We start from the raw sequence: 26,022 nt of genomic DNA on the forward strand, positions 1-26,022 counted from the left end.
AGGTGCAGCATGCCATAAGGATGAATCACAGCAGTTTAGGGTGATCCCCACAGTGATATCTATGGAAAGCGCTACAGAAGATTGGAGTATAGAATTATGCCTTGGCCTTAGTGAGAATATAATGGGAATATGACAGGTTCTGCAGGGAGTAAAAGATAAGGTATCTCATCTATGGAGAGAATGTTTTAGATAAATACATGGAAGAAAAAGTATAAAATTAACAGGGTAGTTATGGCAATTATGTATTATGTATATACTACTTCAGAGGGGTCTTCTATTGCCATGAATACATGTCTGAGTATAATGCAATCTAACAGACTATAATCTTTTTATCTGAATTTTCAGTCCTAGACTTTTCATATATTTGTTCATTTGAATAAGAATATATACCTTTTGTGCTCATGCTGAATATGGAGTAACAGAGTATATTAAATTTTATACAATTAAGTAACAGGCGGCATTTAACAAGCAAATCTGACTTGCTACCTTGAATTATGCTCACCCAGTCAGGTCTTTTTAAATGTTAAAATGAATTGCATGTATCTTGGGCAGATGCATAAATCCCTGTAAATCATCTATACTTCTGTGAATAAAGTTAGAATAAACATATCTAACTGCAAAACTTATTTAGTATTTGTTTGCATTTGAAGGGTATTTTTATAATGCTTTATAGTTACTGGGTTGCCATTCATTTTAACATTTAAAAAGACCTTGTATAAAAATGTAATATACTCTGTTACTCAATATTCAGCATGAGCACAAAATGTATCATGGGAATGCACTAGTCACCAGACTAGTGCATTCTCTGGCCTTGGTCTGTCTTTATTTGTGTACAGACCACAAACCATTTTAGGAGTACTTCATTGAACCTTTGCTGTGTGTGGATGGTAACCATGTGGGGATAAACATCCATTTTGTGAGATACACTGGTGAGGTGCTGACTCCTAGTTTTGTGCCATTCTCTGGTTATTCTATGCCATTGAAGTCTTTCCATTGCACAAGTACTTCTAAATAGTAAATACAGCCCCCCTCCACAAAACTGCCCTACAGAATTATGGGCTGAGACATTTGTAAAAACATGTAAAATAATGACCATATATGTAATAAATCTTGTTTAAACCACCAGGAGCCAATGATCCCAGCTGATGTATTCACCACTCTCAATTACTGAACAATAAATCGCGGCCACTTCAATGCTTAGGGACTCCAACCTACTCTAACACCATAAACCTCAAGTCTGCATCAGAGTGGCCCATGTAAATAAAGTGTTTAGACACAGTTAATTTAGTAGTCCCTGTTTGAATGGTGAAATGATACTGTGATAGATTCCAAAAAGGTCTTCCCAGCATAGAGGAGATCACAGGGGCACAAGATCACATATGCTACAAATTTAGTTAAATAGCCTGTAATAGCCTCTCAATTGATACCTACATTATGTTTGTGGATGAATACACCTACAACCTTTATTTGCACAACAGCATTGATAACAGGAAAGGCAGGGATACACGCCTCCTGGATTTACCACCCCAGAAATCTGACCAGTATCTGACCTGGCTAATTGGCTACCAAGGGTCCATCCCTTCCCATAAGAAAAAAGAGGAGGATTTCAAACTCCAGTACTTCAGGATAAGCAGACAATCCCCAATGTTTCACAACACCACCTGGTGACTACCTTGACCATATAACCATATTTTGTTCAAATAGAAAAATGTATGAACTCTATTATACAAATTTATTTCAGCACATCTCTGCACACAAGATTCTTCTTCAGTGTTTTTAATAAAACTGGTATATTGGTAGGCATATGCAGATTAACTGTTATTCTTGATTAAAGCTATTTAATTCAGTGGCTCATCGGTTCTGTTGCATGTTTAGCAACACTACAGCTGGGGCTGACCTCAAGTATTCTTCCCCTAGTCTCTAACAATTACATTTAAATGTGCAAGTATAAAACAAGTATTAACATGTTGATGCAAATAATGGAAAAATTAACATGAAAAGTTGCTCACTGTCAATAAAACTTATAATTTAGTATTTATTTTTCTTCATGCATGACCCTCTCTGCAGTAGAGCGTAGAAAGGTAACTCGCAGTAAAAGAACAGGCAGGAATTTGGTGTTCCCTGCTGAGAGATCAAAGCATAAGTGCAAGCTTTAGAGATCTTCCTTCAGTGTACATACAGTCCTTTTAGTAATTCTGTCAAAATGACTAAGCCTCAGACTGATCCAGCTGTGCTCATCGAGGGGAAACTTTAAAATGGACTTCTGTGGGACCTGACACACAATTTTGCTCAGACACCTGTTTATCTACTTTAATACTGAGGAAGTATTGTTTATACAATAATAGTTCATCTTAAAATCACACAGAAAACAACACTTGGAAACAGAAAATTATTTTCCAAGGAATTACACATTGTCCCAGCCTGTACAACCTGTACCCTCAGTTAAGCAGCTGTAAACAACTCTTTAAAATGAATCTGAATTCTTATAATTCAATTTTTTTTTGTTAAATCTGAAATCATCTCACATTCTTATGAAAAACCTGACATTTTTTGCCCTAAATCATTGCATATGCAAGTTGCTTTCCATGCGAATGAAAGAAATCCACATTACCTGCCAGCCATATGTATTATATATAAACTATAGTTTCCCATATTTCATACAATATTTATCATGAGAGGCTTTCTAAAGATTCTTTTTAATGTGTGCCTTCTCCTTTGTTAACTTAATCAAGCACCTTTACATTTTTTTAATAAATTCATTTGAAAACATGTGGCATAAATCTAGAACTACAACACAACAGAAAAGGCATTCTCGGTATTTACCCAATATACCTATTACTATTACTCTTTACCAACCAAATATTCTTTGAATCATGAGAAATGGCTTTTTAACTGAAATATAAATGTGCAATTTAAAAAAGGTAATTTTACCAAGCCAAGTAAACAAAAAAAAACATTACAGCATGTATAAGCTATATTTATTTTACATTATTTCCCATTTAATAGAGGTCATAACTTAAAGAGAAACTATCAAATAAAATCAAATGCACTATATGCTTCATCTCATGGAATTAATGAAGTGCAATCAATCAATTCAAAATTCTTTACTGTGTCTGAAATAATCAAGATACAGTACTCTTCAGTGTCCAAAATCTGTAAGGAATGGTTCCCTGAAGTTCCTTAGTAGCTTAGTAGTAATGTGTACAATAATGTTATTTTTCAGCAAAAAGACATACAAGTAGAGGTTTAATATCAGAGCATCAGAAGGATCCAAACAATCGTTGTATCAAGCACTATACAGCACACTTTTTCCTGCATTGGTCATTATGCCACCAAGTAGCATTCCCATGAACTGACTAACCTACATAATTAGCCAGTGCCTTTTTCATAATAAGCAATGCCAGACACATAGCCCTCATTCACACTGTAATTATTATCAATATAGTAGGAGTCAATTTCATGGTCATGTGTTTCAAATGGTATACACAGTGGCTATACTAAGAGAACTAAATATGGTCACATATTTCTGGAAACTGTTCTTAGAGAACCAAATATCTGTAAACACAATCATTATGTGTGCTTTGGTTGGTATTGAGGACAGGTGAAGATGAGTCCTTGGAGAGTGCTACTTCTTAGGAACTGTGTCAGTGTGCGTACGCAGTTTAATCCCTTGGTTCCCTTTTTGAAATAACAGGAAAGTACAGCACCCATGGGACGCTGCAAAAGAAACCATTTTAAAAACTGCATCAAGTTTTCTGCTTTTGGACTATTATCTTCTTTTATACTTGCTTGCTGCTATATACAGTATGTATAATTCTAATTAAGGATATTATAAGTCATTTATAAATAAGATATATATAGTGAATTAAGTACCCCGTATTGTAAAATATAGGCATATTATAAGTCACCAAGGAATTCCATGACCATATAAAAGCATGAGACCAAAGGCCAAGTGCTTTTATACAGGTCATGGAACTCCGGTGTGACTTCTAATATACTCATATTTTACAACAGGGTGTACTTTATTTTCAAAAACATACAAGTTTTAGTCAGTCATGTGACAGAAATTACATCACTGTTGTTTATAAGGATATATTTATATATTCACACACAAACACACAAGAAAAATAGGTTAATAATAAAACAATTGTTTATTTTATACTGGCAGCATATGATAAATTGTTGTTCCTAAATAAGTCCATGTAATGGGCTCCATCTGTCATGTGGATTTGTACTTAATTAACCTTTAAGTTAAGACCTCTACCCTTAATGGATGACCGGATTCATAAATGCAACTGGGAATTTATATTATAACCGTAATACTTCATTGATGATACTTTAATGTTTGTAACTTTTTCAATGTAATTATTTCAGTTAAAGAATGTTACACTGCAGCTTAAGCACAGATTATTTTTATTGATCTGTAGACTCAAATCAATATCAGATTTTACAATGCTGAAGGCAGAAATCAGAAGTGTGTTACAAATAATTGCTTTATTTGGTGTACTGAAATATATAATGTATTACATAAGAAAACATTTTTTTAATCATTTTTAGATACGGTAGTTGACAGTTTCTTCATTATCATATTTGAAGTTACCTTTTAATTTATTTTAAGTTCATATATACATATACATATATATATATATATATATATATACACGTCATAGGAGTTCATGTACAGGGGTCTCAAACTCGCGGCCCGCGGGCCATTTGCGGCCCTCGGTACAATATTTTGTGGCCCGCACCAACGCCTTCTCAAAAGCAATGAATGGATCGCGATTTTTATTGCGATTCAAGGGATAATGCAAGTTATTATGGGAAGACGGTCTGTGTGCACAATTAGCTGCTAAGGAGCTAATTGTGCACACAGAACATCTTCCCATAATAACTGTTATGATGGCATAACGTCATTTCCGCAATCAGCAGCTCCCGCCCGACGTGCCTTGCATTATCCCTTGAAAGCCAATTTTTTGTGAAATCCCTTATGCGGCCCAGCCTCATCCTGACTTTGCCTCCTGCGGCCCCCAGGTAAATTGAGTTTGAGCCCCCTGATGTAGTAGGTTTACATGTTTTACAGCAAATCCCACAATTTATCAATTTATTGGTGATTTATAGCTGAAATACAACTATTTCATATTGAATTAAGACAACATACTTCTGTGATCTAACTTGTAATTGTGATCTTATAGTTCATCAATGTGCATTCAGGTCACTTAAGATATAAAGGGTCTCCTCAGCCACAAGTATATTTTCTGATATTCTTCAGCTGTAAGTACATTACACAGGTAAATGCATTATGCAGCATTATAGATATGGGTCCATTTTCAGGAATGCTTGGGACTTGGGGTTTTACACATAGGGTGTTTTTCTGTAATATGCTCGCCGCTGCCTAAAGGCTACTAAAAATATTGAATAAGGCTGTTTTATATTAAAACATATTCTAGTTTATCTAATATTAAGTACAAAATATTGATTCATTATTTCAGAAAGCCTGCAAACCAGTACAAATGAGGTTTGTTTGTTTGAGTGGTACTAAAGTTGTGTGGATAACAGATTTTCTGAATAACAGATTCTACATTTTGATGTAGAGAGTGCTATTCTGAGACAATTTGCAATTATTTTTTTAGAATTGGTAGTTTTTGAATAATGATACTTTATGTTCCGCAGCTCTCCAGTTTGGAATTTCAGCAGTTATCTGGTCGCTAGGGTCCAATTTACCTTAGTAACCAGGGAATGGTTTGAGAAATTGATTGATTTATAAATAGTAGAGGGGCTGAATAGAAAGATGAGTAAATAAAAAGTAACAATAACTACAGTATTAAATTGTAGCCTAAGAGCAATAGTCCATCAATTTTAATGGGTTTAAAGTGTTGCCATCTCTCTGTCCTTTATAACTAAACACAGGTTCCTCCACTATGCTAATAATACATGAAAAAAACAAAAGATTTCCAACTGATCAATGAGCTGGGTGGGGGTAGAGGTAAAAATATATAATACTCATCAGTTGGAAATGGTGGAAGAAACCGAAAACCTTTGATTAGTATATGCTCATAGAAGTGTGTGAAACATCATGGGAATTGGGGATACAGAATATAGAAAGGATTAAGAAGAAAGACAATGAAAGGATCATTTAGAAGCTCAGTGAAATAGTAAGAGGCTTGGTGGTTACTTTTTTATTAGATCATTTATATGGAAAAGCAGCTCCAATTTAAACAAGGTAATTGATTTGACAGGAAATTCATTTTGCCGCTTTATAGTTTAAGCTGAGCTGTTAATTGCTGCCTTCTCCCACAGTTTGAGTTTCACTGCCTATTAGTCTCAAGGGTCCTAAATTTACCTTTTTTCATTACTTGTAAATGACAGTGTACATTGCTGCAACAATGACTGAATCACCGTTAAAAGCATGTATAAGAAAACTGTATGAAATGAATCAACATATTATTTGGCTTCTAACCAAGCTCTAGCATAGTCTATGGAGCAATCTGTATGGATTAGCTCTTCCCTTTGTACTTAATCTGGAGCCCTGGGTGCAACACAATCTACTTGTTACTTCCAATAAAGTTAGTCAGAATTCTATGTCACAAAGCAAAGGATCTGTTCCTTGCCATGAGACTTACTTGAGAACTTAAAATATATCTACGGGCAAATTTATGAAAATTAGATATAGTAACATTCAAACTGTTCTGGAATATTTAGGAATAGGTAAGTGGTTCTACAGACCAGTTCTATCAGTTATAAAGAAGAAATAAATCAAGAGGAAGTTCTATAGTCTAGTAAACTGCACATGCTAAATAACACCAATAAATCTTACATTTATCATGTTGTAGCAAAATAATAACTACAATTTCCAATGTAAATAACTATAGCTGCCTCAAAGAACAAAATAATGTGTATGCTTGCATTCCCACATCTACCTTATTGTAGCCTTTAACACACATTGCAGTCTTAAGCTGGCCATAAATGCACTGATATTATCATGATATTCGGTGTGTGTATGGTGGATCAATGAGACGACAATCGCAAAAGTGTTGGATATCAGCCGTGTTGTAGATGGGGTGGGACAAAAGATTTTGATGCGCCCGAGCAAAATCTGTGTTTAGGGCTGAATCGTCAGGTGGAGGTAGAATCCCTTTTGTTTATACCTCCATATCTGATGATTCAGCCCTGAACGTCAATGGGGGGATCAAACAATCTTGACCACCTTTAGTATGCTCTGGATTACTAATGCAAAGCCCACTTTACTGCTATGTGATGGTGTAATGGTTTGGTGTTAGCTTGTTATCAAGTCTGTAGATACACATACAGTATCAGAGCCTGTAGCTCAGGAACAGAAACAATCCTATAGAGCTCAGCATCAATATTAATGTAATGTGTGCGGTTACAGTTTCTGTTCAATTCTGACAAAATGGCATTGCTTAAATTTGAAAAAAAAAATCCATTCTGTATTTTAAAAAGATAAACATTTTAAATATAACATGAGTAATGTCAGTCGATGCGTTTCTTTAGCAACATTAGATGAAAACATTGGGCATAAATATTTCACATGCTATAAGATTTGATTTATTCAGAAAATTATAGTCTAGACAAGGAGTGCCCTTGCTGTTTCACCCATTATTGTAGATACGTGGCGGGATGGTTTCTTGTTGCCGTTGCAAACACATATTCAGGAGGAAATGAAAAAGCATACATGTTTTCTTCTGCAAATGCCTTTCTATTAATACATAGACACTATAATTTAATAATTAAAATCCTCTTCTCTTGCTGAAGCATTGCTAGTCACTTTGCCAGTGTAGCAAGTAACAACATTACTTTAAACTCCTCAAGTTATTTTTGACAAAATTCAATATTGTTCTAATACTCTAGTTTTTAAGGCTCTTAATAGCAAACATGGGCAGTCATACCAGTCAACAGTAAGTATTGTCACTGTCACACACATTTAATTGAAATGTCTGATTACTTTGCAATACTGCACTGGTTACATGTGAATGGACAGTGCTGGTCCAAATAAACCATGCTTGTTTTCTTTCAAATAAATGCAATTAACTGTGGTGCATTAATATTGTTACACAGGTACATAAAAAAATGTACATTCCTTTCCCCCCTGTTTTATTAATCATGGGAGCAGCATGAGGGTTCAGTGGGAAGCAGTTTGGTCCTGGGTAAATGTCAGCTTGGGAATCTCATAAAGGCAAGTTCATTGGTCCCTGATAAAATTTGCTCTTCTGTGTGTGAATGTGATAGGCACCGTAGCTTCTTAGCTCCACATGGGCAGGGACTGATGCAATGATGTATAATCTCTGTAAAACATTGCATGAATGCATTTGCTCTATATCAATAACAGATAATATTAAATTAATCCGTTAAGCTAATACATACAGTTAATACATTTTTCAAAACAAAAGTTTTTAGTTACAACATTATAACTAGTTATGGGTGAAATGTTTCAGCAGGCATGGATTTGCAGCTAATTTCCGCGTTTCGCCATTGGCGGATTGTTTCGCAAAATGGCTGAAAAAATTTGCCTCGGAAAATTTTGCTGCGCCTCCAAAAATTGTCGCAAGAATAGTCGCGCGTCCAAAAATTGTCGCCGGAATAGTCGCGGGCGTCAAAAGAATAGTCGAGCGCCCAAAATTGTCACAACAATAGTCGCACATCCAAAAATTGTCGCAAGAATAGACGCAGGCATCAAAAGAATAGTCACGCGGGCAAAATTGTCGCAAGAATAGTCACGCGTCCAAAAATTGTCGCAAGAATAGTCGCGGGCGTTAAAAGAATAGTCGCACGTCCGAAATTGTTGCAAGAATAGTCGCATGTCCAAAAATTGTCGCAAGAATATTCACGGGTGTCAAAAGAATAGTCGCACGTCAAAAAAATAGTCACGGGTGACAATTTTTTTTTCGGTGCATAATTTTCCGCCATTTCGCGAATCTTTTGAAAGATTTGCAAATTTATTGGCGAAGCCAAACGGGACAGATTCACTCATCACTAATTATAACCTAAAATGTATAAGCTATCATATTACATGAAGGTAAACCCTATAGTGATCCTAACAACTTACCTACAAAATTGTTTTTATAGTCTGGCACCTCCCTGAATGGTTGCATTGAGAAAACAGTTTCCTGACTGGAGCATTGACTGAACCCCACTGTAGGGGATTGATCTTTAAGGGTGTAAGACCACCATTACAAGGAATGATATGGGGTTCTGCAACAACATGAAAGTTTGGCCATAGCTCCGGCAGAATAAGGGGCATATTTATTATGCTGTGTAAAAAATGGCGATAAAATATGCCACACATCGAGAGGCTTCGCCGTGTAAAATGGCGTAAAATCGGCGCTATTTTTTACGCGTTTTTCTTCCAGCAGAACTTACGTAAAAAATAACAGCGTAACATCAGGATAACATCATGTTATCTCATCTAATGTTTCTTGCTAAAAGCATACACATGGTCAATAAAAGTTCTAAATTTTAGGGAAACAAATTAAAGCACCATAAGGTCAGTACTTCAGTGTATAAATTGGGATATTAGAGGGAAATGAAAGCACCGCCTTATGTGGCTTAACTCACAAATAAGGAAGATATTAGAAACTGATTGCTCTACAGGCAGCAATTAATCCTAAAATCTTTTAACCTTTTAATCTTTGAATTTTAGAGTTTTTTCGTATAAACTTAAAATTTTACCTAACTCGAATTTGGTTTGCTTATTTATGGAAAAATTTGAATATAAAAAGTAGACAGGGAAAAAAACTTGAATTCATTGAATTTGTGTTCTTTTCATCTCATCATTTTTAATGAGTCTACAAACTCACTCTGCCTAGGACAACTCCCATTGACTTAGTTCAGTTTCAGCCAGGCCACTAAATCTTATTTTCTTAGACTTGCTTTTTTCTAATATGTCACCTATGTAAAAATAAATTACAATCTTACAATCTCACATTACAAAATTACAATCAGCAATTATAGGGCTGTAAGTCTGACATCTGTGGTAGGTAAGTTAATTGAAAGTTTAAGTGATCACTTTCAGGATTATGTTCTGGAGAATGCCATTATAAGTAGTAATCTGTGTGGCTTCATGATGGACAGATTGCCTTTTATGATGATATTAGTAGCAATTTCGACAACCTGGATTTCACCAAAGCGTTTGGCACATTGCCACATATACAATTACTTTCTAAACTAAGGTCTATTGGTCTTGGTAACGTTATTTGTACCTGCATAGAACACTGGCAAAAGGACCCTGTGCAATGTGTAGTTGTCAATTGTGCGTTAAAGTAAGTAAAGTTAAGTAAACCTTTTTTTTCTATGAGTAAAATTACTCTAAACAGCCCTCAGAATTACTTACCTTTGTCCCAGCATTCTCTCCGACCTGTTTCCTCAGTCAGAAGGTATTCTTTATGGTTGCTTCCTTGTGCAGAGTGAAGCCCCGCCCCCACTTCCTGTTCAGGTCTCTCAAAACAATAAACAGCTAATGCACAGACTGGCTCCTGCTGCCTCCAGGCATGCACAGAAGGCTCTCCACTCCAACAACCTTGTCAAATTGAAGAGAGAACTGAACAAGAAGTGGGGGCGGGGCTTCACTCTGCACTAGGAAGCAACCAAAAAGAATACCTTCTGACCGAGGAAACAGGTCAGAGAGAATGCTGGGACAAAGGTAAGTAATTCTGGAGGCTATTATTTATTATCTACTATGGTAGTGGCAGAATTATTCCAGACAATTATCTACCATAGTAGTGGCAGCATTACAGGTATTCCAGACAATTATCTACTATGGTAGTGGCAGCATTACAGGTATTCCAGACAATTATCTACTATGGTAGTGGCAGCATTACAGGTATTCCAGACAATTATCTGCCATGGTAGTGGCAGCATTACAGGTATTCCAGACAATTATCTACTATGGTAGTGGCAGCATTACAGGTATTCCAGACAATTATCTACCATGGTACTGGCAGCATTACAGGTATTCCAGACAATTATCTACCATGGTAGGATGAAGGGCACTGCAAACTGTGATGTACAGACACACACTCCTGTAGTAGGGCTGGATTGTAATGTTGACTAAGCATTTCTAAGGATACACTCACCCTTTATGTTCAACCTTTCTTTCTCTTGTAGCAGGTGTAACATGGCATTATAATCTACCCTAGGGCAAATAGTTTTATTTTTGATGGCTAATATTAATTAGAATACTAAATATTGGAATTAAATTTGCTAAACAGGATGCCAATCAGACTTCCGATTTAGCTTGTTCTGTGATTTTGTTATTGTGTTGAGTTGAAAACCCCAACATACTGTTCTTCGACTTTGGCTTATTCTTCCGCTTATTCTTCTTATTCTTAGCGCCCCCCATTTTCTAAATGCTACTCATCCTACAGTTTTAGGGGTACAACACCCAAACTCTCCACACTTCTTTGCCCTATAGCGGAGTAGGTTGCTTGTGCTTTTCTTAGCGATTGCGCCCCCCGTTGTTTTGTGGCGAACCTCCCAATTTTCCCATTGACTTTGCCAGGGAAGATTTTCAAACTGCTGCCACACTTACAGGTTTGAAGCTACACCCCCCAAACTTGAATAACATAATCATGGGGTCACCCCGAATGAAGCAGTGACTTTGTTGGATGACCCCAAAGTGGGAAGAGCCAACAACAGCCAATCAAATTTCACCCATTGACTTCAGTGGGGAAATTAAAACTGCTGCCAATCTTACAGCTTTGAGGCTGCACCCCCCAAACTTGAATCACATAGTCATGGGGTCAGCATGAATGACAATATGATGATTGTTGGATGCCCAAAAGTGGGCGGAGCTATGAGCAGCCAATCAGATTTTACCTATTGACTTGGGGGAAATCCAACCTGCTGCCAGTCTCACAGTATTAACCCCAGGGTCCCCAAACTTTTCACAGTTGGTCACTAGGGGGACTGCAGTTTTAGTTTTAAAAAAGTGGGCAGAGCCACCAACAGCCAATCAGATTTCACCTATTGAATTTTATTGGTTTGATGCCAGGGTTCCCAAACTTTGCACAATCAGTCACTGGGTGACTATGTTACAAGTTTAGAAAAGTGGGTGGGGCCAACAACAGCCAATCAGATGTCACCTATAGACTTCATATGTTTAAATATAAACTGCTGCCATTCATTAAATATTAATACTAAGGTCCCCAAACTTTGCAGAGCTAGTCACCAGGTAACTGCGTTTCAGAGTTAGAAAAAGTGGGTGGAGCCACCAACAATTGATTTTCAATGGGGAAATTCAACCTTCTGCCATTCTTACAGTATTAGCACCAGGGTCCTAGGGTACTGCATTTTTAGGTTTCAAAAAGTGGGTGGAGCCACCAACAGCCAATCAGACTTGACTTATTGATTTTTTTTTTGGTTTAAATTTAAAATTCTGCCTTTCTCACACTATTTATGTCAGGGTTCCCAAACGTTACACAATAAGTCACTGGCTGACTACATATTCAGGGTTAGAACAACTGGGCGGAGCCAATCCATTTTTCACCCATTAAATTTCATTGGTTCATATTTAAACTGATGCCATTATTTAAGTATTAAGTCCAGGGTTGTTAAACTTTCCAAAATTAGTCACTGGGTATTAGCCATTCAAAGTTAGAAAAAAAGTGGGTGGAGCCACCAACAGCCAATCACATTTCACCTATTTACTTTCAATGGTGAAGTGTAAAATGCTGTCAGTCCCACAATGTTTATGCAAAGTGTTTTTTGCAAAGCTGGTCACTGGGGGACTGCACTTCAAAAATAGGAAAAGTGGGTTGGACCACTAACAGCCAATCAGATTTTATCCTTTGAATTTTATTGGTTTAAACTTAAAATGCTGTCATTCTCACACTATTTATGCCAGGTTGTCCACTGTTTGTCACTGGGTGACTTTGAGAAAAAGTGGATGGAGCCACCAACCACCAATCACAATTTACTTATTGACTTTTATTGGTTTAAATTTAAACGTCTTCTTTAACGATTAATCCTAGGGTCCTTAAACTTTGCAGCCACCAACCGCCAATCAGATGTCACTTGTTGACTTTCAGTGGGGAAATTTAAATTGCTGCCTTTCAGACACTATTAAAACCAGGTTCCCCAAACTTTGCACAGTGGTTTTTACTATATAACTGTGATCCAAGGTTAGGAAAAGTGGGTGGAGTGAACAAAAGATCAGATTTCAAACCAACATGAAGTTTGTTCTCAAACTTTGCTTTCTAGTTTTTGTCTTGCCACTTTGTATTTCAGTGACATTCAGTTATCTTTACATTTGTCAAACGATTTTAAAATGCTATATACGTATAGGATCTGTTATCCAGAATGTTTGGGACCTGGGGTTTTCCAGATAAGGGATCTTTCCATAATTTAAAACCACTATACCTTACAAGGTGTGGGTTTGTGCAGGGTAGGTAAGAAATTGAATTCTAAGGGAATATACATAGTTCTTTAATTTGTGACAGTGTTCTAGCAACACTTAGGGGCACATTTACTAACCCACGAACGGGCCGAATGCGTCCGATTGCGTTTTTTTTTGTAATGATCGGTATTTTGCGATTTTTTCGGAAAAATGTCGCGACTTTTTCGTTACTAATACGATTTGTGCGAAAAACCGCAAGTTTTTCGTAGCCATTCCGAAAGTTGCGCAAAATCTGGCGATTTTTCGTAGCGTTAAAACTTGCGCAAAAAGTTGCGCTTGTTTCGTAGCGTTAAAACTTGCATGAAACGTTGCACCTTTTAAGTTTTAACGCTACGAAAAAGGCGCAAATTTTCGCGCAAGTTTTAACGCTACGAAAAAATCGGCAGATTTTGCGCAACTTTCGGAATGGCTACGAAAAACTCAAGTTTTTTCGCGCAAATCGTATTGGTAACGAAAAAGTCGTAAAGACGCCGAAAAAAATCGTGAAAAAGTCACAAAATGTTCATTTTCAAATCGGAATTTTTCCAATTCGGTTCAGATTCGTGTCTTAGTAAATGTGCCCCATAGAAATGAATCGCCAGGTAGTATTTACTATTGAGCTGTTTGAAAGTTATCAGTTGCTAAATTTTAGCAAACTTTCTCTCATTAGATTACCCTTTTAGTTTTATGCTGAATAGTAATGTAGCTCATAAATATATTGATCCATAGACAAGAAAGGCAATTTTCATATACAGTGGAGGAAATAATTATTTGACCCCTCACTGATTTTGTAAGTTTGTCCAATGACAAAGAAATGAAAAGTCTCAGAACAGTATCATTTCAATGGTAGGTTTATTTTAACAGTGGCAGATAGCACATCAAAAGGAAAATTGAAAAAATAACTTTAAATAAAAGATAGCAACTGATTTGCATTTCATTGAGTGAAATAAGTTTTTGAACCCTCTAACAAAAAAAGACTTAATACTTAGTGGAAAAACCCTTGTTTGCAAGCACAGAGGTCAAACGTTTCTTGTAATTGATGAGCAAGTTTGCGCACATTTTAGGAGGAATGTTGGTCCACTCCTCTTTGCAGATCATCTCTAAATCCCTAAGGTTTCGAGGCTGTCTCTGTGCAACTCTGAGCTTGAGCTCCCTCCATAGGTTTTCTATTGGATTAAGGTCCGGAGACTGACTAGGCCACTCCATGACCTTAATGTGCTTCTTCTTGAGCCACTCCTTTGTTGCCTTTGCTGTATGTTTTGGGTCATTGTCGTGCTAGAACACCCATCCACGACCCATTTTCAGTTTCCTGGCAGAGGGAAGGAGGTTGTCGTTCAGGATTTCACGTTACATGGCTCCGTCCATTTTCCCGTTAATGCGAATAAGTTGTCCTGTGCCCTTAGCAGAAAAACACCCCCAAAGCAAAATGTTTCCACCCCCATGCTTGACGGTGGGGACGGTGTTTTGGGGGTCATAGGCAACATTTTTCTTCCTCCAAACACAGCGAGTTGAGTTAATGCCAAAGAGCTCTATTTTGGTCTCATCAGACCACAGCACCTTCTCCCAGTCACTCACAGAATCATTCAGGTGTTCATTGGCAAACTTCAGACGGGCCTGCACATGTGCCTTCTTGAGCAGGGGGACCTTGCGAGCCCTGCAGGATTTTAATCCATTGCGGTGTAATGTGTTTCCAATGGTTTTCTTGGTGACTGTGGTCCCTGCTAATTTGAGGTCATTAACTAACTCCTCCTGTGTAGTTCTAGGATGCTTTTTCACCTTTCTCATAATCATTGACACCCCACGAGGTGAGATCTTGCGTGGAGCCCCAGAGCGAGGTCGATTGATGGTCATTTTGTGCTCCTTCCATTTTCGAACAATCGCACCAACAGTTGTCACCTTCTCTCCCAGCTTCTTGCTAATGGTTTTGTAGCCCATTCCAGCCTTGTGCAGGTCTACAATTTTGTCTCTGACATCCTTGGACAGCTCTTTGGTCTTTCCCATGTTGGAGAGTTTGGAGTCTGCTTGATTGATTGATTCTGTGGACAGGTGTCTTTTATACAGGTGACTAGTTAAGACAGGTGTCCTTAATGAGGTTGACTAATTGAGTAGAAGTGTCTAACCACTCTGTGGGAGCCAGAACTCTTAATGGTTGGTAGGGGTTCAAAAACTTATTTCACTCAATGAAATGCAAATCAGTTGCTATCTTTTATTTAAAGTTATTTTTTCGATTTTCCTTTTGATGTGCTATCTGCCACTGTTAAAATAAACCTACCATTGAAATGATACTGTTCTGAGACTTTTCATTTCTTTGTCATTGGACAAACTTACAAAATCAGTGAGGGGTCAAATAATTATTTCCTCCACTGTATATATTGGCACTTATCTCTGTGACAAGGTAAGGTCAAAGCTTAATTCAAAGACATATATTTTCAACAAGTGGTTGAAAAATAAGTGAAGCCAATACTGGACTGTACACTTACCATTTTAGTTTTTTTTTTCAATACTAAAATGTATCATAGATAACTTAGCTATGTTCCATGTTATGAAATCATTTATGCAATTGTGAATATTTGTATTTGTTGACCATTGTCTCCTTGTTCTTACCTGCAGGCTTGTCTCCAAACAGAATTTGATTTCATCAGAAGTATTTTGAATTTAAACCTGGGGTAATCAAGTCAATTATGGGTGGCTTTGCAGACACCACATTCCGGACAATTACAACTGACTTTCTGAACATGGGTCCAAATGACGTTCAATATGATGACTCAAAAAGAGGTATATCCTCCAAATCGGACTATTTTCCTCCAAAACTGTCCTCTCTGAGAGGTGATCCCTTACGCAAAATTCCTTTGGATACTTTGGATCAAATAAATGCAACTGATTTTTATAACAAATCAATTTTCAAAGACAATGAAGAATGTGGGAAAAACTTTATGGACATGGAGTGCTTCATGATTCTTACCCCAAGTCAACAACTGGTGATAGCAGCTCTTTCAATAATCCTGGGCACATTCACAGTCTTGGAGAACATGCTAGTTCTGGTTGTCATCTTGCAGTCTCGTAGTCTAAGATGTAGGCCCTCCTACCATTTCATTGGCAGCTTGGCAGTAGCTGATCTGCTTGGCAGTGTAATTTTTGTCTACAGCTTTGTTGACTTTCATGTTTTTCATCGAAAAGACAGCCCTAATGTTTTTCTATTCAAACTTGGAGGTGTCACGGCCTCTTTTACAGCCTCTGTTGGCAGTCTTTTCCTAACTGCAATAGACAGGTACATATCCATACATAGGCCATTGTCTTACAAAAGGATAGTCACAAGGACAAAGGCTGTCATTGCTTTTTGCATGATGTGGACAATAGCTATTGTAATAGCAGTTCTTCCCCTGTTTGGGTGGAACTGCAAGAAATTGAGATCTGTTTGCTCTGATATTTTTCCTCTAATCGATGAAACATATCTAATGTTTTGGATCGGAGTCACAAGTGTTCTACTGTTATTTATTGTGTATGCATATATGTATATATTGTGGAAAGCTCACACCCATGCTGTGCGGATGCTTCAACGTGGCACACAAAAGAGCATTATAGTCCACACCTCAGAAGATGGAAAAGTGCATATTACAAGACCGGATCAGACTCGGATGGATATTAGGTTAGCCAAGACCTTGGTCCTAATTTTAGTAGTATTAATCATTTGTTGGGGCCCCCTTATGGCAATCATGGTATATGACGTATTTGGGAAGATTAACAAAACTATCAAGACAGTGTTTGCGTTCTGCAGTGTCCTTTGCTTACTTAATTCAACTGTGAATCCTATCATCTATGCCCTTCGAAGTAAAGACTTGAGAAGTGCTTTCTGCAGCATGTTCCCATCATGCGAGGGGACTGCGCAACCTCTTGACAATAGCATGGAGTCTGACTGTCAGAACAGACATGTAAACAATAGTAATGTTCACAGAGCAGCTGAGAGCTGCATTAAAAGCACCGTTAAGATTGCCAAAGTTACTATGTCTGTATCAACAGACACCTCTGCAGAAGCAGTGTAAGTCTATACTAATGGTAAAAGAACCACATGAACAAGTTGATTTCCCAATGAAATTAGGAATTTCGCCATTTAATAGATTAAATGAAACCACTTGGATTACAAAATTAAGTATGTATGTCAAAATATTACTTTATTAAAGGGTTTCCCAACTCCAGTGCTCAGTGGGCCTCAAATAAAACTGATTTAATAAAACAGATTTTTCAGCACATGCCTACCTGATGGCACAGATCAGTGTCAGAAAGACTCACGCGCCAACGTTAAAGACATTTCCTTGTTTTTATATAAGGATACTCTGAGAACCTACACTGCACTACTTGGCAGGAGAACTAGAATTGAGAAACCCTGCTCAGTGGTAACCCCCAGGCTTAAAGAACACTCATTTTCTTAAATAAAATATTTTTGATTATATATATAGTTTCCTTTATTTTGAGAGATGTATTTAACAATTAATATACAGATTTACATTTTTTAAGGATTGTTCATAGTCTTTGGAATCTTATGTGTGATCTTTATAGACTTCTTCTGCCTGGTTACGTATGTATTGTTTTTGTTAAATTATTAAAAAAAAAAGAAGAAATGTTAAGGTTTCACTAGAAGCAATTGCAATACCTCACATGTCTAAAATGATACCTACTCATTTCAAAACTGTAAAAATTAAAGCAATGCTTCTTTACTGCTAAGCAGAGGGATTTCATCATCTGTAAAGTTAGGGGTGAGTTTGCTATATTCATACAATGGAGGGGAAAAAAACCTTGACAGGATATTGACTTTGTCATAAGAATATAAAATCAGTTTCAAAATGGACGATTTCAGCAAACAATATCCCAGCCAGCCGGCATGGTAACTTATTTAATTGTACAAGGTCATATCAATGAAAATATCTTACCCAACACATGATAGATAAAGGAGCAAATATATGCCACATATGGGTTGAGACAAACTCATTGACTTCTGCAAAATGGACATTGCTGGCACATAAACTCTGTTTGCAAAGCTACTTAGTAACAGCAAGGTAGCCATTGTTATGTATTTTACTATAGGTAGGTAGGTTTGACGTCAATACTACAATGGTAACTGTATGTGCTCGATGCACAGAGTATCACATATAATCAACAAAAGACGTCTTTTAATGAGGTTTAATATGTGATTTGTTTGTCAGTCAATGTAATGTGCATGTGTATATGTTAGTAGTAATGACTCTGTAAATAAATAGGTCTTAGTGTTAAAAAACAACAAAAAACACTGATTAGACTTTTTTTTAGCTCTTGTTGCTCTATTTGCACATGAAATCAGTTTCTAAAATTGAGTTCACTTGGGGTTAAAACATTACATTTTTAGAATTTCTACTGACTATTCGTTGAGAACAAAGACAAAATTTAGGTCTGATTAAAGTTAAAGATTCCAAAACAGTAATTTATAGAGCACAGCACTATAGTAAATCTGGTTCAGTTGACAGTCATTAAGTGCAGGGAGCTGCTACTCAGCCACATAAGGAGAACCACAGTCTTAAATGTGTCACTTGAACCAAAAGACCCTTCCAATATCATCTTCCAGCTAATTTTTTTCTGATCAATAGCAGAGGTTGGTGGCAGTCAGTAATATTAAACAGCATCGGAACTGTTCATGCTAAGTCAGGTAATTTGTCGCTTCACTATTTACAGTGTTTGCCATTTGCGAATTTGGCTGAATCACATTTGGAGAGATGCTGCTCTGTGATATCCGCTCTGTAAGCCTGGCCAACAAAGTGGCTCTGGGTGCAGTCACAGGAGAAGGCTAATGCCAACAGAGGGGCTGATTCCCAGTCTGTGCTTATCCATAGGCTGTGAATAAGCCCCATGTCACATTACTTTTGAGTATTTTCAGTGATTTTATTCTGCAGAAATAGCAAGATAATATCCATTAATATGATGAAAAGGTTAAATACAGTACATAGCACATAAAATAAAATATTAACTATAAAAAATAGCTTTCATGTTTATTAAGCCAGTTGTACTACTGATACCTTTATTACTAAAAACAGCAATATTTTGCAATAAATCATACTCAAACATGAAATTAAAATGAAAAAACTTCCCCTGAGTATGATAATATGTGTCAAGCAAAGACTGTGTATCTATGTAGGCTGTTAAAAACTTACTGTAATAGCTGCAGAGTCACATGGGAAAGATGAAGAAAGGCAGCAGACATGTGCAGTAGCTTTAGAAGCTCCTACTGCCAGTACTTAGCGTTACACAGAGCTTTAACATGCTGACACAGGCTTGTGCCAAAAGGGGTTTGTGACTCACTCCCCTGGTGCCTCCACTAACTCCTGCCATATAAAAAAACCCACTATCTTCAGAGGTAATTTTCTATGAATCAGTAGACATTTTCCCGAAGAGATATATTACATATTTTATTAGAATGACCTAATCTGCTAAAATAGCTTAATTTATGTGAAGGTAGACCACCCCTTTAAGTTACTAGGTCCCAAAAAAACATTCTGTAGGGCAAATTAGCTGGGACTGATGATGTTGGTAATATGCAGCCTAAATTCTATACCATATGTTCCCTGCAGTACTAGATGTAGGAGATGATGTCCACATAACCCCAAGAGACCAACACACTGTGGTAAGCCACATTGTGCATACTATTCTTATGGACAACCTCTTATTGATTAATTGCAGCTTAGTTTCAGCTATTATCTCCTGTACATCTGATTCTTAAAAGAAAACAAAATCCTAAAGAACGTCTGCACCACCCCACTGCCAACAAAGAGGCTTGTGATGCCCTCCTGTCTCCTTTCCCATGAATCTCAGCCTTCACCAATATCTCACAGAGCTGCCTTTGGTCTAAAGTTGTAGATCAATATTTGCTAAGAAGCCATAGATTCCTTTACTGTATCTGATAAGTGATGTAAAAGAATCCCCCCACTGTTCCTTCTCCTTGATATCATTTTGTTTGTAGTTAAGTTGGAATTAAACAAACTTCTTATGGTAGTGTGCAAAGTGATCTAGTTGGAGAACATAACCTTCTCTTAGTTATTGGCCTTAGGGTAAGCCATAACAAGCACTTGCTCCATGACATGGAGTACAGAACCTTGCCACAATCTGGATGGTATGGGACAGTGATTCCCAACCAGTGGTTCATGAGAAACATGTTGCTTACCAACCCCTTTGATGTTTCTCCCAGTGGCCTCAAAGTAGGTGCCCATTTCTAAATCTCTGGCTTTGAGGCAAGTTTAAGAACCACAGAGACACAGTTTTACTCCCAGCAGAGGCTCCTGTAGGCTAGCAGTCAACATGGGGCTACCAAATAGCCAATCACAGCCCTTATTTGGCATCCCCAAAAAACTTTTTTCAGGCTTGTGTGGCTCATCAACACTTTTTGCCAGTACCCTAAGCTAATTTGCGAATTATTGCTATGGGTTGCTCCACTTGTACACTTGAATTAAATAGTACATGAGATCAAGGGATAAAAAAGCTGTGGCCTTCTAGTTGTTGTGAGTGCAGCTCCCAGAATCCTTCACAATAGCTGGGCATTCATGTTTGAACATAACCGATATAAAAGTCTCTAAATAAGTGTGCCCATCTAAGAATGTTTGAAATGCTAATGTAGGCTTTCCAAAATCTGATATTAATTAAAGTACTTTATAATATTTTTAGAGTCCATGAAATAAAATGGACAAAGCAACCAAAAGCCATTTTTGGAAACTGTCTTCTTGTACATGCAACAACACTTTTGCAGGCTGTTTTATACAATAATGATTTAAACTGTATTTAAGAAAATCAAGGGACAATGGGGCTGTCTGGCACTAACATTAGTGCTAATTTATGTGACAACTAATGTTGTTAAAAATATATATATTGTTATCACTGCATTATCCATTGATATAGCATTTCATGTCACTTTCTTTTTGTTTGTAACGTTGACGTCAAGGTTCTGATAGACTGAGGTTTTATGTCAAGGAAACAACTTGCCTCTGAGTTTGTGTAAATTGTTACATTCAAAGCACCAGCCACCACCAAATATTACTTACTTGGTAGGTTTATGGCACATGGACAGTTTATTGCTACTAAGTTGCAGATACCTTCCCATCCGCAATAACCTTTCATTAAACTTTAATGTCAGTATTAATTCTATTTATTGCTAGTATTAATCTGTTGACTGACTGTAGACATGTTGAAACTGACATTGCTATTATAAGTGTAAATTGTAAAATATAACAGAGCACAAATATAACAGAGCACATTTAGTAAAGAAATGCAACGTGCTAATCAGGTGCAAAATTTTCCTGCAGAAAGATTTGAACCAGGCTGGTATATTGCATACAAACAATTGCAACTTTTGCCTGCAAGGGAAGGGGCAGTATACATGCACACTTACATGCACTTTAATTGCATATTATTTTAGCGGTGCAAATTCCTGAATTCACCATCTGCTCTGGGCAAGAGTTAAGTACAGGTACAGGACCTGTTATCCAGAACCTGGGGTTCTCCGGATAAGGGATCTTTTTGTATTTTGGATCTCCAAGTCTGCTAAAATTCATTTAAATAGTAAATAAACCCAATTGACTTGTTTTGCCTCCAATAAGGATGAATTATATCTTTCTTGGGATCAAGTACAAGGTACTGTTTTATTATTTGGAAAAAAAAGGAAATCATTTTTAAAATAAGAATTAATTGCTTATAATGGAGTCTATGGGAGATGGCCTTTCCGTAATTCGGAACTTTCTGGATAACAGGTTTCCGGATAAGGGATCCCACACCTATACATGTATCTCTTGCATCAAAGCACCTTGCGTTTCATACATGGCATTAGTGTCGACAAGTGCATAAGTACACTGTGTATGTTATATTACTGAAAGCAATTCTGCACTCATTTTAGCACCTAGCACCACAGTTATCAAATGTAAATGAGCACTATTGTCCTAAAATGAAGCCATCAAGACATGCACAGACAGACATTCAGCATATAAACAGATCACTGGCAGTACAGCTTGCAGTTTAGGCAGGCATAGAATGTTTTGCAAACGGTTTGCATAGGGTAAGGGCATTTGAAAATAAAATAGCAGATTAGGAAGTTGCAGCATCTGGGAAACATTGCTTTCAGCATATCCTGCGGGGTAGGGGTTATTTAAACCATAATATGCTCCTTGCTTAATTGGTTATGAGAATACACAATCCCATTACAGTACTCCTCTTTTTGCTGCAAACTACAAACCTGCTGCTTGGCCATTTGTGCCAGTAGTATCCCTGTAGTGCCAGCACACCAAATATGCAAACTCTTAATCTGTATAAAAACAGTCAACAATTCTTCAGATTAAAAGCACAGAACAAACACAGAACAAACTTCACTTACAGGAAAGAGGCAAGTCAGTATGTAGTAAATTAGTTTAAAAAAAAGCAAAGTAAGAGACAATAAATAATTCACTTTAATCTCCAAAAACATAAATGTCCCATTATACTTAGCCATTACAGAATACTGGTTATTAGTGATGAACAAAATTTTTTGACAGGCATGGATTTGCGGCAACTTTTTTATGTTGCGCGTGTCAAAAAAATAACACTCATAAAAAAACTTGTGCCACGCGTTATTTTTATGATGCACGCAACAATTTTTTTTTCCGTGCATCATTTGTCATATTTCGTAGGTCTTTCACCATTTCGCAAATTTTTCCAGCAAAGTGAAATGGGACAGTTTTCCCTCATCACAAGTGGTTATTTTTCTGTAAGGATAAATTATGCAGAGCAGGGATCCCGAACCAGTTTCTCGTGAGCAACAACCCCTTGTATGTTGCACCCAGTGGCCACAAAGCAGGTGCTTATTCCAAATTCCTGGCTTGGAGGCAAGTTTTGTTTGCATAAATAGCCAAACAGCCAATACTAGCTTTTGTTTGGTGTCCCTAGGAACTTTTTTATGCTTGTGTTGTTCCCCAACTCTTTTTACATTTAAATGTGGCTCACGGGTAAAAAAAAATTCTGAGAACCCCTGACCTAGAGAAACAGATTGGCTGGGTAATAGCTGCTCTGAGTGCTACCACTCCACTCTCCAGAATGGAACTCAGCTGTTCAAAGATATCAGCCTTATTCTAAAAGTAATAGACCAGTTAAACTGACTGCTCATTGGTTACCTAGGGAAAATTTGGTTTTGTATCAAATTAGCCTAAATTAACTGTCAATGGACAAGTTGGGGACTTTTGTATTTCTTAATGACTGCAGCATGAAAGGCTATTCTGGAGATAGTCAGCATGTGATAACTAACTAAATTTGCCTTCAAGGTATTGGCTGGCTGAGTGGATGAAACATTTCTTGTAATTCATCAGTAATTTACTGAGGACATAGGGTATGTGCTAATGATATTTACATCCGTACAGTGCTCATAACATAACCAATTAGTAGAACAAGATCATGTAGTGCCCGAATGCAGGGATATTCTTTGGTGCTCTCTCATAGTATACATTTGTCTATGGATTTAGGTACAACAAGTTACTGGGTTCCAATGTTTCCTAGAAATTAATGAGAACTTCAGTATATTTAGTCTAAGCATTTAATGCCTCCCTAAATTTTATGGGACCCCAGTTTGACTGTCCCTGTTCCACCAATGGTTACTCCATCTCTGACATAATCAGATTTAATGCATTCACAATCATGTATTTGCTTATAATATATTTTGTTTACTCTACTTAACTTACTCTTATTGCTTGGCTTCACTGACTGGTGAAGTGATTATTTGAAGCACATATGTAGGACTTAGTGGTGGACATGAGGGTAACTATTGCTGGTGTCCTGTGAGGTGCCTTAATTAGGACATTTTCAACAAAAAGTGTTCAAAGCACATGGTTTCGTTGGAAAAAAATGTTATTTTAAGAGGTTAGAGGTTTTTTACAGAAATCAACAGGAGTGCAATGCACCTTTCCCATATATATACTACAATAGGTGTACTGCATCCCTTTTCATTTTAATGTCAATTGCTGTATAATAGTTATATTTTGCATATTCATTTGTTACTTGTCTGTTCATATCATTCATATCTCGTGTAAATATAGATTCTAAAAATGTATATTTGTATCATAAAGAGACTCTCCTTGTTGTTGCAATTGCTTTCAATGTTTTCTTGCATTGGCCTTTTGATAAAACTGTTAAAATGGTTTAAGATGGACTGGTTGCCTGCTCATACAGGACTGAATGTATGTACATATAAGAAACATATTTTGTCTGAGACAAAAAGGCTTAGTTCAACATGTTATATATATATACACCTGTGATTTTTGGATGGGATAGGTTAAAAAAAAGTGTCTGTCTTCTGACCAGTTGTATTCTATAGGCCTGCTAAGCGCACTTAAAAAAATCCCTAATTTCATTCATATAAGATGTAGACGTAGAATACCAAAATAGCCAAAACTTTATTTTCATTGTTTCGCAGTTTTAATCTTCTGAGTGAGGTTTACTAAGCACCAAAGCACTGTATCACAGTCAGTGGCCAGGATGCTTTTATTTACTTAATTGACAGTAGGCCTGCATTGACTGTGATATCTGCAAGGCACTTAGCAAATAGTGGCAGTTAATCGGTATTGTCTGTGACTCACACATTACACTTCCTTTGAAAAAAAAAATAAATAAACTATTGTGTAATTTGATGTTTGTTGAACTGGTAACATCCTGTGTAACAGCGACGATATCTTTTGTTCAGTAACCTGTTTCAAAGAATGTACACAAGTATTAGTATAAATGTTCTTTAAAGTATTTTCACTCTCTGTAAGAAGGTGTATTTCTGTAATATTTACAATGTAAAACAACATGCCATATTTTATTTATACTCTGTAATTAAATTGTTCTTTATTCGGACAGCAATATGTGGTGCCTTATTTTCAAATGTAAAGGAGTAAGTGAGGTTTCAAATAATTTCTGTTAGTGGGATACACAGAAATGGTGCAGAAGAAACCTGTCCCTGAAAGGAAGTGAGTGATCGTCCATCTCTATGAAAAATATAATAAAGTTCCATTAAGATTCCCAACTTGTGCAGGGGGAGGGAGAGAAGGTAAGCAATTCCTGGGCAGGGTAGTGGTGATAGCAATCACCAGTAGGGGTGATACTATTCCATTGCCATGACTGGCAGAAATAATAATTCCTTGGGTACTTAAGGGCCATAAAAAGAAAGATCTGCTCATTTGGCAAGGTTGCACCTGATATGAGGTGGGCGGTATTGGGTTGATCAGATCATTTGGCCCATAGGCTACTAGGCAGGCCATTGGATGGAGGGCTGTATTAACTAGCAGATCCAGTCTTTAATCTGACAGGAAAATGAAACCTGTCAAATTTTGTTGGGTTGGATAGTCCCATCAGAGAGCCCCATACACAGGCCAATAAGCTGCCAACTGTATTCACTGGAAGCTTTTATTAACAGTGTATGGCTACCTTTACTATTACCCTTTGGGTGGGGAGTGGGCAAACAGGGGAGGGAGTCGGAGGGTCAGGAGAATAAATAAATAATTAGCAATGTCTTTATTGAGCTCCCGTCTTCATACAAATTTAAGTGGAAAATAATATTTGCTTCAGAATGATCTCTCCATAGGATCACATCCCTTATTTGCAGTAATAATAACAGTTGACTGCTACAC

The 26,022-nt window shown here is 37.1% G+C and overlaps 1 protein-coding gene across 1 annotated transcript in view; it reads left to right on the forward strand.

The window, feature by feature from the left end:
* cnr1 (cannabinoid receptor 1 (brain)) overlaps positions 1-25,255 on the forward strand; it is a 48,167-nt gene extending 22,912 nt beyond the window's left edge. The window contains exon 2 of the mRNA XM_002940912.5: positions 15,998-25,255. Within this exon, the coding sequence (XP_002940958.1) occupies positions 16,069-17,427 (1,359 nt within the window). The 5' untranslated portion in view covers positions 15,998-16,068 and the 3' untranslated portion in view covers positions 17,428-25,255. The remainder of the gene's footprint in view (positions 1-15,997) is intronic.
* Positions 25,256-26,022: the final 767 nt, after the last annotated feature.

Source organism: Xenopus tropicalis, chromosome 5 (assembly GCF_000004195.4).
Source record: "Xenopus tropicalis strain Nigerian chromosome 5, UCB_Xtro_10.0, whole genome shotgun sequence".
In the NCBI taxonomy this organism is placed as follows: domain Eukaryota; kingdom Metazoa; phylum Chordata; class Amphibia; order Anura; family Pipidae; genus Xenopus; species Xenopus tropicalis.